The sequence below is a fragment of the Penicillium taxi genome (genome assembly GCF_028828555.1).
Source record: "Penicillium taxi strain IBT 34144 chromosome Unknown utg000005l_segment0_segment0, whole genome shotgun sequence".
NCBI lineage: Eukaryota > Fungi > Ascomycota > Eurotiomycetes > Eurotiales > Aspergillaceae > Penicillium > Penicillium taxi.
Genome location: NW_026643207.1, coordinates 3054881 through 3069034, shown reverse-complemented (window position 1 = coordinate 3069034; position 14154 = coordinate 3054881). Strand labels below are relative to the sequence as shown.

The 14154-nt window shown below is 47.2% G+C and overlaps 6 protein-coding genes across 6 annotated transcripts; 1 reads left to right on the top strand and 5 right to left on the bottom strand.

Annotated features, from left to right (window-relative positions):
* Window positions 1-797: 797 nt before the first annotated feature.
* N7495_008450 (uncharacterized protein) lies at window positions 798-2237 on the top strand (the record flags this gene model as incomplete). Its single annotated transcript, XM_057211101.1, has 3 exons — window positions 798-936; window positions 991-1044; window positions 1102-2237. 3 exons carry the CDS (start codon window positions 798-800, stop codon window positions 2235-2237), a joined length of 1329 nt encoding a protein of 442 aa, XP_057060644.1.
* A 1238-nt stretch (window positions 2238-3475) lies between these two features.
* N7495_008449 (KH domain-containing protein) lies at window positions 3476-4685 on the bottom strand (the record flags this gene model as incomplete). Its single annotated transcript, XM_057211100.1, has 2 exons — window positions 3476-4176; window positions 4292-4685. The coding sequence occupies 2 exons, from the start codon at window positions 4683-4685 to the stop codon at window positions 3476-3478; spliced, it is 1095 nt and encodes a 364-aa protein (XP_057060643.1).
* Window positions 4686-5356: 671 nt separating this feature from the next.
* On the bottom strand, window positions 5357-6714 carry N7495_008448 (alcohol dehydrogenase family protein; the record flags this gene model as incomplete). The annotated part of the gene is made up of 6 exons (XM_057211099.1): window positions 5357-5459; window positions 5507-5628; window positions 5687-6151; window positions 6210-6306; window positions 6367-6513; window positions 6584-6714. The coding sequence occupies 6 exons, from the start codon at window positions 6712-6714 to the stop codon at window positions 5357-5359; spliced, it is 1065 nt and encodes a 354-aa protein (XP_057060642.1).
* Window positions 6715-7315: 601 nt separating this feature from the next.
* N7495_008447 (putative Yippee zinc-binding protein Moh1) lies at window positions 7316-7718 on the bottom strand (the record flags this gene model as incomplete). Its single annotated transcript, XM_057211098.1, has 2 exons — window positions 7316-7549; window positions 7620-7718. The coding sequence occupies 2 exons, from the start codon at window positions 7716-7718 to the stop codon at window positions 7316-7318; spliced, it is 333 nt and encodes a 110-aa protein (XP_057060641.1).
* An 836-nt stretch (window positions 7719-8554) lies between these two features.
* Window positions 8555-8785, bottom strand: N7495_008446 (uncharacterized protein; the record flags this gene model as incomplete). Its single annotated transcript, XM_057211097.1, has 1 exon — window positions 8555-8785. One exon carries the CDS (start codon window positions 8783-8785, stop codon window positions 8555-8557), a length of 231 nt encoding a protein of 76 aa, XP_057060640.1.
* Window positions 8786-9678: 893 nt separating this feature from the next.
* Window positions 9679-12456, bottom strand: ura7 (small subunit rRNA maturation protein UTP4; the record flags this gene model as incomplete). Its single annotated transcript, XM_057211096.1, has 2 exons — window positions 9679-11339; window positions 11397-12456. The coding sequence occupies 2 exons, from the start codon at window positions 12454-12456 to the stop codon at window positions 9679-9681; spliced, it is 2721 nt and encodes a 906-aa protein (XP_057060639.1).
* Between the last annotated feature and the right edge of the window lie 1698 nt (window positions 12457-14154).

The following is a 14154-nucleotide window of genomic DNA, read 5'->3' as shown; positions in this document are numbered from 1 at the left end:
GGCTGGACGCCGAAACGTTCAAGATAGAGTTTTATTAAATATCTGCGGCTGAGATGGAATATCAAATGGGTGTTACCCAAACACGAAGGAACAAGCATTTCGTTTGGACCTCTAGAGCTTGTTCCAAGATGAACACAATGCTTAATTTATAGGTGCATGCTCAGTAGAGCAGAGCCTGGAGTCAAATTTAAAAGGTATTCGAAAGTCAAAAGCATGTTCTATATGAAGTAGAAACGGCCCCCATCTTCGTATATACATTTTATTTTCGAACTTAGAACTCTCCATGGATATTCAGGTAAGCATTCGAGTCATAATAGTGCGGGGAATAGGATAAAATACGTACTTTATACTCTGTAGATCACATATTCATCACTTTCCATACTCCGTGGAGAGCCCGACTATTCGAGAATGTAAGCTTACTACACCCCGTGCCTCATTCCACAAGTAGAAATCAAGCTTTTGAAAGTGGCTTTCTCACAGTCCTGTCAGATTGAATGAGATAAAGGGTTTTTGGCTCCAATTGGCACGGAGAGCTTGCCTGACGGGAAATTAACCTCTGTCTTGAATTTTACAGGTGGAGTAGTCGTTAGAGGATTAGGACGGGCTGAGTGTGCTTGAGACAGGGATGAAGGCTTCATCCTTCTCAAGTTGGAAAAGTGCACTTGAGGATTTAGAAGGGCCAATCAGTGTACACGAGACACTCAGTACTTAAAGGGAGGAAGTTCCTCTAGATGGAGTGAAGCATATTTTCCACTCCAGTTATCCGTCATACTCATTTTGTAAGCGAGCCATTCGCTATGCTGTTTGGAAACAAATTTCTTTTGCTGCTATGGCTCTCTGTCGAGGTTGCATATGCTTTAGTTCCCCCTCATGGGGCCCTTCCTGTCCCTGCTAGACAAAGGATCCATGCTCGGTCCGTCACTGCTACTACTACTAGTATGTTCACTCCCGCGCTATAAAATATTCAAGAGAAGAGACTGACAGCGATAGACACTGTAGCTGCCACTGCCACAGCCACTCATGCCGGCATCAACCACAAGTCAGGTAAGTCATCATCATCTTGATCATCGTCGTACACACATAGGCTTACATTATGACTAGCCTGCAAGGCACGCAAATCATCATCCAGTGGATTCAAGTCATCGTCCAAGTCGGCAACTAAGACGCACACTGCTCCACAATGCTACAACTCCGCTGATCCAGATTCTGGCTCCGGCGACTGGTGTGTCTGCAGCTACAGCAGCGATTACATCTCATTCACACCTAAAGCAAGCCAAACTTGCCCGGAGACTATTCCTGCGAGTATCTTGAGCTCCCTCTCGGCAACATCCACCTCAGCCACGGGCCCTATAACAGTCACTGCCAAACCGACAGGTTACTACCCATATACAAAGTGGGACCTCAATGGCGCCGTAACTGCTTGTGAAGGATCATCCGTCGGTGAAGTGGCAGGCTACTCTGTCACATACTGCTCTGGTAGCACTAGCATGGTGAGCACTGCGATTGCTTACTCGACCCATATCAACGTCAGCCCGAACAACATTATCAACTATGGAAACTGGTCCGACTTCGAGTCCTCGGACTGGGATAAAGACACCGACGCATCCAGAACCAGTAAACTCTTCAGCGCCTTCTCGACTGCTCTGTCCACTCTCTGCCACGACTCGGCCTCAAGCACAGTCCTAAGCGTTACTGCCACCTCCTTCGACTTCGCTGCAGAAACGATGTCCCTCATCCCCACAACTACAACCATGTACATGTGCGCCGACGCCACCAAAACAGCCGAAAAAGTGCGGTTCATCGAGGGTGACCAATCCGACAATGCAGATCTCACAGTCACAGTTCCCTTCTCCCACTACGACATGGCTGACCTGGACAAATGGATCAACCTGACATCATTCGCTCTAGTCGGCAACGCCATGCAAACCGGGAACACATTCCTTGCCAAGTATATGATCTTTGAAGAACACGGCTCGATTCAGAATAAGATTGTCGAGCACAAGGGTCCTTCCGGTATTGATCTAAGCTACTTTTCGAGTCTCGACACCAATATGGTTCTGCAACAGTTCCAGGTGCAGGTCGGCTTTAAGCTTGAAGAATCTGAATTCGATTGCGCACTTATGCAGATTGCTGAAGCTTTCACAATAGCTGTTGATCTCTTTTTCCCTGAGCTTAGTGCAGATCTTATTCCAGAGGAGTCAACTCTGGAAACACTTTGTGATTTAGCGTCGGGATGAGCAGGTTTGCTCGCTTGGGCAGGTACTACTTGGATACTGTATCTTTATAGTCTTGTTTTCGTAATAGTTATATACCATGCGTTTCCAAATCCAAGGCCTCTTGCCAATCGTTCTTTCTACCTACGTACTTGATATTTCCAATTTCACTTACCCAGATGTTCATTTCTTAATGCATGTCAAAATCAAAACGTGGATGATTAGCTTCAGGCAATAGATGTACGGAGTACTCATCTGGGATCCTAAATCTAGAACCTTCCAAGGTCAGAATTGATGTCTTTTTCTAGGAGAAATATAAACAAGAGCTGGCATTCTGCCTCCCCCGAGCTACTTAGATAACTTTGGAAATGCCTGCCGTACTACACGAGAGATCCGTAGTAGCAGGGGGTTGTCAAAACCTTGGAATAGTATTCTGAAGTCAAAGGTGTCTTGAATCCTCTTGAGCAGGAACAAAAGTTCTAAGGAAGTCCTTATACACCTAAATTGAACTAACTCCTACATCGGGCAAGATCTACAAATATGTCCATGACCATCATCATACCTAGGTAGGCGCAGTAGATAGTGGAATAATTTGTTTGTGATTGAACGAACATTGAGTATGCAGGACATGGTCCGGTCTCACATTCAGGAGCCGTAAAATATATCCCAATAGGAACAACAGGGTAGAGATCAAATGGAGAGAGGTTCAAGGAAGAGAATTGATAGAACAGAGAAAGAGGGAAAACGGCGTTTTTTTCGGGGTTTCAGGAGATATCGGGTTGAAGTAATGTCAATGACGAGATGGAGATGACTATTATAGCGTGGGAAAGAAATGAAGCGAGGATCAGAGAGAAGGGATGACAAAATTTCATGGACCCTTTGATGTGTGATGAACGGGGGTGTTTTTGTTACGGGGTTGAAAAGGGAGGTAGAGACAGAGAAGAGTTGCAAACCATAGATATGGAGATATGCGGAGGAATCAGTTATGGCGTATTAAGTCGCAATTCATCAGCTCAGAGCAGGGTGGTCAGATGAACCACACGCCAGCTACATCGCATCAAGCTTTTGCCTCGGGTTGGTAGGAAGCGAAGTACGATGGAGGAAAAAAACCAGGGAATCAGAAGAAATAAGACATGGGAGGAGAACAAAAAAAAAGCGCTTGCACATGACCGCCGCTGATCATGACCGACAGTCTCTTGAAGTCGTAAGTTCAAAGAAGCGTGAAAGAACTCCCTGGCAGGATCCATAGAAGGAATCTTTTTTTACTCGTCGTTGGATACTCCACGACGAGTCTTCTCAGCCTCGAGGTTCTCGTAGAGAAGATACAAGGCCTTCTCGTTGGATTGAGAGCTGCCCATGATCGTGAACATGCGCTCGCCAGATTCATCATGAGGAACCTTGGCGATCGAGATACGGGCTCCAGAGCTCCGACGGATCTCAGTGATCTTCACTCCACCGCGGCCAATAATGCAACCGACCATGTCTGCGGGAATGCTGATATTCTGAGTCAGAATTTCTTCGCCATCCTCAGTGACGAGAGGGTATCCGCGGCTGCCGGCGTCCGAGTTGGAACGACGGTTGTAACCACCGTTGTCGCTAAAGTCATTGCCGTTTCCAGTACGGTTATACTGGCGGCTAGGGTAGCCATTGCTGCCTCCAACCGAGTTGTTGTTGGTGGTAGTGGCTGGTGGGGAGCCAACGGACGAGCGAACGGCGGGGTTGTAGAGCACAGTACCTTGACCACGCAGGTAGTCATCGATGAGGCACTTTCCAATCTCCCATGCGGCCTTTTCAATACCCTCTGGGGTACCCTGAACTTCGACAATTCGCTCTGTGGATTGAGGGAGCATTTCCTTCTGGGCGACCATGCGCACGCCGGATGCATCCTGGATATGCTTGATCTTCAAGCCTTGGCGCCCGATGATGGTACCCATCTGGTTGTGGGAGATCAAAAGTCGGACAGCTGTATTTGAAGTTCGAGTTAGTATTAAAGATTGGAAAAAAAATGACTGGAGCATTGCCCATTTCGGAAAAGCTTTCAGTAGTCTAATGTGGTGAGAGAGGGTCAGATTCCTTACGGTGGGTTCCATTGTTAGAGGCAACACCTCCCATGCCCATCTGCGGGGCACCCTCGAGCAGACCCTTGGCCACGATCGCGTAGGCCCGAGCTGTGCCTGAGAGAGGACCGGTGACGGTCAAGACGCGGTCATGAACACCAGGAACGACCTTGCTCACACCGGCCTTGACACCAGTTTCTTCGCGCAAATCAGCGACATTCTTGCCGGCCTTTCCAATGATGACACCAGCTTCTTTGGAGGAGACGATAGCACGCAGGGTCAACTGGGACTGCGCATACTCCTCTTCGGTCTTGGGAGTAATATCCATCTCATCCTGGTCAGCATCGTTGTTGTAGGGGGCGTCGGGAAGGGTCTCGTCAACGACGGTGGTTTGGTGGACTTCGGAGCTATCCATTTTGTTTATGGCGTACGCAACGAAAATGTGGGTGGATAACGTAGGATTGGATTGAAGGGCTCTGCGGAGCTCTCACGGTCGCAGTGATGCGAAAGAGAGAAGTTTTACTATTTTTGGGGTTAAACAATGTTGAAATCATTACTGCGCATGTCGCGATGTCATTTGCGCAGACTGTGTGAACAGTCGCATGGGAAACAACTCAACAAGACGAGGTGGGTGTTAGTAATTTAACTTACGGAAGCGGTGCAAGATTGTGGAGAAACCAAAGGTCAAAGCGAAAGGGAAGGCGGAGGGAAGATGGCAGGAAGATAAGAGGGAAGAAGAGTAAGGAAAAAGGAGGGGGGATAGGTAGGGGGAAAGAGATGGAGGGGATGTCTTGTGAAAGAAGACTTGGCTTTGCAAGGTAAGCGGAGGTGATACACCCGTTGCCAGATATTTCAGGTTTCAATTTTGATTTCAATTTTGATTTCCCCACTTCCGTTTTAGAATGGACTCAAAAAGAGCAACTTGTCTGTTTCCTTGCAGACAATGAATCTGGATAAAATATGATCAGTTTATTGTTATAAATCTTACTATTCATCTATGAAAGCTGAGATGATATGTTGCAGCTAAAAATCTCACTACAAAGCACTCTGTTAACGTCAAACCAGCTTCGACAGAACAGCTCCACATTACTGGTCAGGCAAAAAGATGACCTTTTGAACTTTCATCGCATTGAATAGCTCATATGCCTCAACAGCTTTTGAAAGAGGCATGAAATTCTCAGTCATAAATCTAGCATCAAGTCAGCAATGGCTTCGTAATCTTAAGACAGCACCTACCCAAGCTTATGCTGGTTCTTTTTGAGAACCTCCAGTGCCCGCGGAGTAACTGAACGAACAGGACATCTGCCCATATAAACACTCAAATTCTTATTATAAGCGTCACATCCATCCCAAGGAATCTATCAGCAAAGATAGAGTCAGTAATGACTTCCACTCTATTCTGTCGCAAATACATACCTCAGCATTGTGAACTCCCACACTGCTAATGGTTCCAAAAGGCCGTAGCAGGTCATAAGCAGTACGCAATGCAGGACTCAGTCCAACCACCTCAATGACAGCATCAGCACCTCGACCCTCAGTCAGTTCTAGCACCCGCTTATCAAGTCCCTCCCGATCAGTCATGAAGTTCCAAGGCTCAGCACCAAGTGACTTGGCCAACTCCAACCTCGAAGGAACAGAGTCCACAGCAATTAGATGCTTGGGCTTGTACTCGAGTGCATTGATCAAAGCACAGAGGCCGACAGGACCACAGCCGATCAAGACCACAGTTTGCCCGGCAATCTGTTCTGGGGTGGAGTTTTTAAATGCGTTGCTAGCAGCAAAGTATCCAGTCGGGAAGATATCGCCCATCAGCACTAGATACTTCTCATCGACACCCTCGGGAGCCTTCATGACTGTGCCCTCTGCGTCCGGAACACGGACCTGGACTTTAATTAGCTTCATGCTGTCCTGACAGGTCTGTAATCTAAAGTTGACATACATATTGAGCTTGACCGCCATTTAGGGCCTCACATCCAAAGAGGGTATTCTTCTCGCAGCGTGAGGACCATCCATTCTTGCAGTAAAAGCAGTGACCACTAGGTTGGGTTTATGAGAAATGCCTTCAGCTGAGAAATCAATTCGCAATAGGTACATACCAAGATGTAGTAAAAGCACTAACTACACGATCTCCTTTCTCGAGCTTCTTCACAGCGCTGCCGGTCTCGACAATTTCCCCCATGAATTCATGGCCCATGATGAATCCTGGGGACGCAGGCTCAACACCGCGAAATGTGTGTAGGTCACTAGCTTATGTTAGTCAATTGGTATCTAGTAGCCTCCAGGGCTCCAGGGCTCCAGGCCTCGTAAGATTACCTGCCACATAGCGCGGTATATGCCACCTTGATGACAATGTCATCTGGCTGCTGCACAGTAGGTATAGGTACCTGCTCCACCGCTACCTTGTACGGCTCGTGAAACACCACAGCCTGCATTGTGGTGGCCATTTCTATTTCCTTCGTAACTCGTGGACTCTCGGGGTCGACTGCAGAATACAGGCGCTATAAAAGTTAATAAGAGAAAAATAAACCAGTCAGCCCGAAACGCCTGTCAAAAAGCGAAGTGATAAATTTGCGGGGCTTGCGATTTCCAAGGTTTCTGTGCGGGCTTTGGTGGGTCTAACAGTCTATCGATAGATCAAGTCTTCAGACTCCAATACTTTCTCTATTTCATGTACAAGAATCCAAATTAGGATGATAAGAAGAGTCCAGAATAAGTAAAATTGATTTCAAGGAACTAGAGTATCGTGCCGATGCATAAAATCAAACCCCAATTGCGCAGAGAGCCTGACCTGACCGACTTTAAGTCTTGGTAGAAAAAAAAATCAGCAAGTTGTAACGCCTGAGGAACTCCGAAGCTGAGAAATACAGAGATAAAAAACAATAAAAGAGATAAAAGGCTGGTTGGTTGCTGGCACCCCAGGAGGTAGAAAATACTGTTCTGCCACCAATGTTAATCTAAACAAAATAAAGCATCAAGCAGGTTCAGTCAGATGAAGGGAATCGACCGCAGTCAAGTCGATATTGAACTTGAAGGCAAGTTCACTCATCATGCGACGACGCAGATGATCTCCTCCTCGAGAATGAACTTTCCCTCCTTGTATTTCTCGTTGGGCTCGTAGGCTTTCTCGTACTTCCAGCCAACGGTGGTCTGACACTGGCAGCAGTGGATGTCGCGAACAAGGTGACGACCGGTTGTCATATGGCGCTCGACAGCGTCAGACTCAGAGATGTTAACGACGGAGTTAAAGAGGTAGGCTTTACCGTGTTGGCCGCGGAAACTCTATAGTGGGGTAAAATATTGCGTCAGCGATGAAGGAAACGGCTAGGGGTAAGATTATTTACCCACTCACCCGACTAATGATATCGTCGTAGTCAGCAAGATGAGTCTTGCATTTCTTGCAACCGAAGACTCGGTTGGCCGAGAGGTAAGTGTTGTAACGCAGACCCATGATGGCTGATGGGGTTGGGATTCTGGGGTAGTGGGGGAGGTGGAAGAGGGAAGTTTAGATTTTTGTGAGATGAGTGGGTTTTAAAACAGCGGTGGCTTCACGGAGTAACTGGGCAGAAGTCACGTTTTGAGGCTGGTCATTCAGTAGCTTGTATTTAGGTAACTGCCTGTTTGCCTGGAAATAGCCTTGCTTTGAATATGACACGCAGTCGTATTCTGCCCCCTCTCTTCGTACTTTATTGTTGATATTGTTTACTTTTGACCATATCCAGAGTGGTCGATTTCAAAGTAACCCTGGTAAGAGCAAGAACCGAGGTTGTGATGGTGAGAGATGGGATAAGGGTTCTCCGCAGATGGCTAGATAGCCAGATAGCACGATAGCACGATAGCACGATAACGCGATAAAGGAATTGGAAGAGTTCGGGTTTTGGGCTTATACTCGAGCCTACAGCCCTTAAAACCTTTTAACGAAGATTGGAGAAGATGAAAGTGGAGATGGGCAACTAAGTGAGTTAACTATGAGGCGCAGTGCGGGGTACCGGGTCGGAAGGGATCAACAGGAGTGGTGTTTAACTACGTACAATCTACACTAATGCACGACTTGGATCATAGCATAGAAATGGCATGATCCACGATCTATGAAGGCCAATCTCAACAACATAAAAAGCGAAAAAGGCACAGGGAAAAAGTATAAAGCAAAAATTAAATATTAGCAAGGAGAGGCACCAAACGGACAAATGGAAACAGTAATAAATAATAATAGGGAAAGTCATGCAACGTCCTGGCAAATCCACATCAGTTCTTGGTTAATATCGCCAGGTCCGGCAACACGGTCCATCACCACACTGAGCAGGATGGTGAAGGAGCCTCAGACAAGCCAACCTGAATCACCTCAGTCGTTTCATCCCACTGAGAAAGGTTGCCAATATTAGGGGGGTTATCTCTTCGGAGCTTGGCGAGGACGTATTTTGATGGTTGGAGTACGAAGAACCACCGGTTTTTGTTGGCACTCTGGGCGTCTGTGTTGGAAGTCCATGAGCGACTTACCTGTAGTGTATCAACGTTCATGTATGATCATTTTCTTCGTTGTGAGGTACCCTTTCTTGAGGAACACGAATGGATTGATACAACTCAGCACTCTGGAATGACGAAGGGTAAGTAGTCAGACTCAGGGTTTAAACCCCTATCTCTCCTAGCCAACGACAGGTACAGACAGGAAATCAGGAGTGGCCCAGCTTTGTCACAGAGACTGGTAACACGCGGTCCTTCGGAAAAGCCTCGAGAGAACTAGGATTACAGGTTCTGGGAAAGTCTTGTGATATGCGCGTCGTTCTGTAATTTGCATGACGAACAGCGAGACACAATTTGAGACATGGCAACTTGTGTCGCACGATGCCCCTGCACTCATGCATCTTGATATTGAAGGCCTTAGCATGGATCCTCCTCCCCTTACCAGCAACCGACAATAAGTCAACACGCAGCACCTGCTAGACATCTCGAACATCCCTGGCGAGGTTTGAAGTTGGTGAAACCCCGGATGACATAGTCTGAGACTCTGAGACCTGTCATGGTAGCGGCCTGGAGACTGTCATGGAAGGGTCATATTATCGGAACTTCCGAAGAGTGTCCAGATGAAACTTTCCATAATAGTCATCATGAATATGATTATATGGTAATATTTGATGGTAATGTCTTTGTTCAATCAAGTATGATGTAGGAGCATCCATGGCACATAGTACATTGGATAAAATGACTAACGAAAGTGAGCAATACTTCGTAGATACGGGGACTTTTAAGTAAGTGCAGAGGATGAATGTTCATTTAGGAATGCAGTTATGAGCCAGCATGCATCGGGTAAGGCGATCAAACCATAAAAAAAAAAAAAAAAAGGTGCCACAGGTATTAAAAATTTAATGAGTGTGATAAGCTGCGGACTATGTACGGACAGTTTCGACATTTCCTCACTCGTAGTCCTTCACATACCGACCAGGCAGCTCGACATCCCACATGGGCCGCTCGACTACTGCAACTTCCAGGCCATCGTTTGTCTCGTTGATAAGGGGAACGATCCCAAGAATATCACGGTATTTGTAAGTGGACCACCATCTCCGTGCGGGCTTGGATTTGGCCAATTGATTCTTCGGGGTACCCGTCTGCTTCTCTTCGGGAGTTGGTTCTCCTCGTCGAATACGAGCTAGGGCGATCTCATTTGCGGCCGCAAATGCCTCGTCGTACTCGTAAGCTTCGTCATCCTCGCCTGGAACGTGCGGACGTTCTTGCTTAAGCGAGATCCACTCTCCTTGCGACGCATCGGCTCCATCAATCTTGCGGACCTTGCTTCCAAGGTGGATGTCCATCTTTGACCGAGGAACACGATCACCAGCACCGGTGTTCGGCTTCTTGTGGTCGTTATCTTCGTCATCGTGGGCTTCACGCTTGCGTTTTGCTGCCTTTCCAGATTTGGAATCTTCCGGCGGTGGGAAGTTTTGCTTGAGATCAAACATCCACAACCAAGAAGTTCCATACAGCCAGAGGCGTTCGCGGCCCTCAAAGGTGTCCCACAAGCAGCCCATGGCACGGTCTTTCACACTGAGGAAATCAGCAGGGAGGAACGCCTTGGGGTTGTGCTTGGTCCACTCCGACAGCTTCCCACTGCGAACATCAATCTCAACAAGATTATGTTCGCTAGTGAGAATCATAAGTCGGCCTTCTCCAGTTGAAGAGTCGCCATTAGTCAATAACTTAGAGGATCCTTGAGGCCGGAAAGACATCAGGATGATTCCAGACTGTAATTGAGGTACCGAAGATTCAGTGACAGCTAGATTCCATCGCTCGCCCTCAATCGCGACGTCCTCATCATCGCTGTCGGATTCGTCATCAGATCCAGATACTTGATCCTTCAACTTGGTGTGGCCGTTTTGAATAGATGCAGTGTCTGTGCGAAGAGTCCAGGTATCCACGGAACCAGACAGATCACCAGTGGCCAGAATTTTGCTATCTTCGGAGAAGACCACAGAACGGATTGTCCGCTGGTAGCCGCCCAAAGTACCGTGAACGTGTGATTCGTGGCGCTCACGCCGTGTGGTACGAGTCAGTTTGGCTAGGTGCGGTAATACCTGAGGCTTGTCGGTCTCTGAGTCAATTCTTGCTACGTAGACATCACTGTTGGGTCGAATGATGCAGAGCCACCTGCCATCGGGAGAGATAGCCACAAGGCGTGCACCTTCACTTGATAGTGCCTTGGGGATATCGATCTTCTGGACCCGCAGAGCACCCTTCTCATCACCCTTTCGTCGACGAACGGTAAACATCTTGATATCAGATACTGTCGCAACGACAAGGATCTTGCCATCCGAAGATAGCATAGCTGAGGTGATATTTTCTTCACCCTGAACCAGGACCTTAGCAACGAGTCTGTGTCTCTGGCCGTCGATATTATCTTGCGTAGAAGTCGGGCCAGGAGCCACCCGCCATATACTAACCTCTCTATCCCAGAAACTCATGACCAATCGAGACGCAGATGATGAGGTCATTTGGGGAGTTTGCGGTAGACTAGACAATTTTCGGTGATGTTCTTTTCCGAACTCGCGCAGAGGGAGGACGACAGGGGTGGCATCAGGGCCTGCGAATAATCAGTTAGAATATATAATCCTAGGATTTGACAGGGGGTCAAACATACCTCCAGAAACAACAAAACTGATGTCCCTGGTCTCGTAGACAGCCAATGTCTTCACGTCATGAGAGTGATATCGTCGGTGCATGAGCTCAGCCCAGCGAGCTTTCTTTTGACCTTTCTCTCCTCCCTTCTTGCGATAGACAACAGTTCTTTGATCTGCTCCTCCACTGATCACAGTTTCTCCATCCGCACTCACGGCCACATCAAGCACATCTGCTAGATGACCGTGTATCCGTTGGGTGAGGGAATAGTTCTTGGCATCCCAAAATTTGATTTCACCTGCTGAGTCTCCAGACACGATAGTTCCGTCCGGCAGACATTTGACTGACCAAACAAGCAACTCCTTCGGACCACCAGAAACCCCCTTTCCAAGTGAGATAGTCCTCAACATTTTGCCATTTCGAATGTCGAATAGACGGATAGAGCTGTCAGCGTAACCGGCGACAATGGTGTTACGGTTCTGGAAGGTGACACTGAGAACCCGGGCTCTCTTCGTAGAAGGGCGCATCAGGCGGACGAATTTCAAATCATCATCTGCAGTAGACAATATCACGATTGAACCGTCGGCACAACCAGCTGCGAGGTGCTGGGACGTATCCTCGCCCTCGGCGGCAGGCAAGAGTTTTCCGTCCTTGCCATTCTTGGTAGATACCCAGCGTGGCTGAGCAGCTAGACACCAAATCTCTCCATAGTTTCCGCTAGAGTGTCGCAGCGGACGTCCCTGTGCGACATCCCACTCTGTTACAACGGTGGAGTAGCCAATACTGAACAGTCGCAGCTTACCAGCCACCTTGAGGGAGCTGTTAGGGTCATCCTCACACGGATCAATGGTCCAAGTCAGCCCTTCAATGCTTCTATCCTTTCCACCGCGCAATACAGACTCCTGGAACCATGCGCCGCGCAGGGGATTCCATATTTCGATATCGCCATTCGCTCGACCGATCGCTAGGCGGAGGTTAGGCACACCTCGGCCGGAAATACTCGCAGAGGCTGGGTGTGAAAAAGCGAGGGCATTAATCGCCTGAGGATTATAGGACACAAATCGACATCTGTGAATATCCATGACTAGGATGTTGGGCTTTTGAAGCCAAAGCGCTTTTGATCGAGTTCAACGAATGGATGCAAAGAAAATTTTAATTCGGAGGATTGAGGCGCGGGGCATCAATTCAAGACTAATTCAGCTGGGGCTTTCAAAATAAGCCCTTATACTCTCATCGTGTCAGCACAAGCGTGGGAATAACGTGTAGTGTTGAAGCTGTCGTTCGCGCGATTCAACTTTTTTTTCTTTAGATAAATTTTAGCGGGCCGGAATATCTTGGCGGACTAGGTCACGTGTATATAAGTTCGGTGTTGATACCATATTAGTAAGGCAGAACTTTTAGTGAACAACTTGAAAGATATGTCGCTCTTCGAAATCATTCTGATTTATGTCCTTCTTTGGGCAAATTGGCCTACAGTGTTCTTTCCGAAAAAGTAGGGCAGCAGAATATGGTACCGTAGAAAGCTTTTGATACGAAGATGAACAAGACGAAACAGTGTTCAGCACGCTTGTTCGAATAGTTGATATTGCAGGCTCTGTCTGGAGATATCCTTCTCTTGCCTAAAGATTTGCCCGAGGGTCTTATCTGTCAAATTGCAAATCCAGCTTCCAAACCACAAAAATGATTTAGAAGATCTTACAAATATTCTGTCTGAGATAAGGAATAGATCCTTCGCGTTATTTTACGAAAATAAGAAGATGCCTGGGTGAAGTCAAAAATATCCGAGGCAGTTGTTCCACACTAGGCGCACCTCTATCATCACGCATTATCAAGCTGCTTGGCAAATCTCCTGCCAATGAGCTTCTTTTCGAAAATCTCAATGGGCGGTATTCTGTCCTTGATGGCTTTTGCTCAATAGCCATCTACAATCAATGGATTTACATATGATTACCGCGTTGAAGATAGGGAATTGTGTATTACGATATTCAAGTGGAAAAGTCCTTTGTACTCAACAGACGGTCAGACCCGAGATAGTGCTCGAAGATACGCTGGATTCTAACTATACTGAAACCCGATGTTTATGATATTGGCGTTGTAATCATATGTATCATCTACACAAATTCCAATGACCTCAGAAATTGAATGGCCTGTTCCACTCGTTGAACGGATTGTTGAGGAGTACACACGTATAAGACCCACAAAGTGACCTAAACTGAATGAACTAGAGGCCTTGGAGGATAGCTCAGAACCACAATTCAAAAAACACAGATTAAAACCTTGAAACCTTGAAACCATGCACCCAAACTAATATTGGAAAAGTGGTGAGAAACTAATTGAAATGTTGGACCGAGATTACAGAAGCACTTTCAAAATTGGCCATAGTACTAGCTACGTTTTGTGACGGTATCAAAGAACTTCTGCATTTTCATTTCCAAAAAAAGACAATACTCGCGCAATATGACGGAACGGTAGGTCCTGGGTTTCTCCTAGCGCTCGCAAGTAGTCGCAGAAGCAGGATTTCAAATCAATCAATCGGTACGGGGTAATGAGCGGTCAGTATTCGTATCAGTTCCATATAGCCAGCGGCTGCTGACTAGAGAACACTGCAACAGTTCATGCTGCGGTACATATTAAGGGGAAAGAGTGGGTAAGGCCAGTGGCACGTTGGGTACCCAACACATCTTGGCGAATGGCAGAGAGATTCCTCTGCCTTGAAGGCTCCAAGGCTAAAGCCTGACAAGGCTATTGTGGTTGAGAAAGGCGTCCTGAAAGTAAGGAAA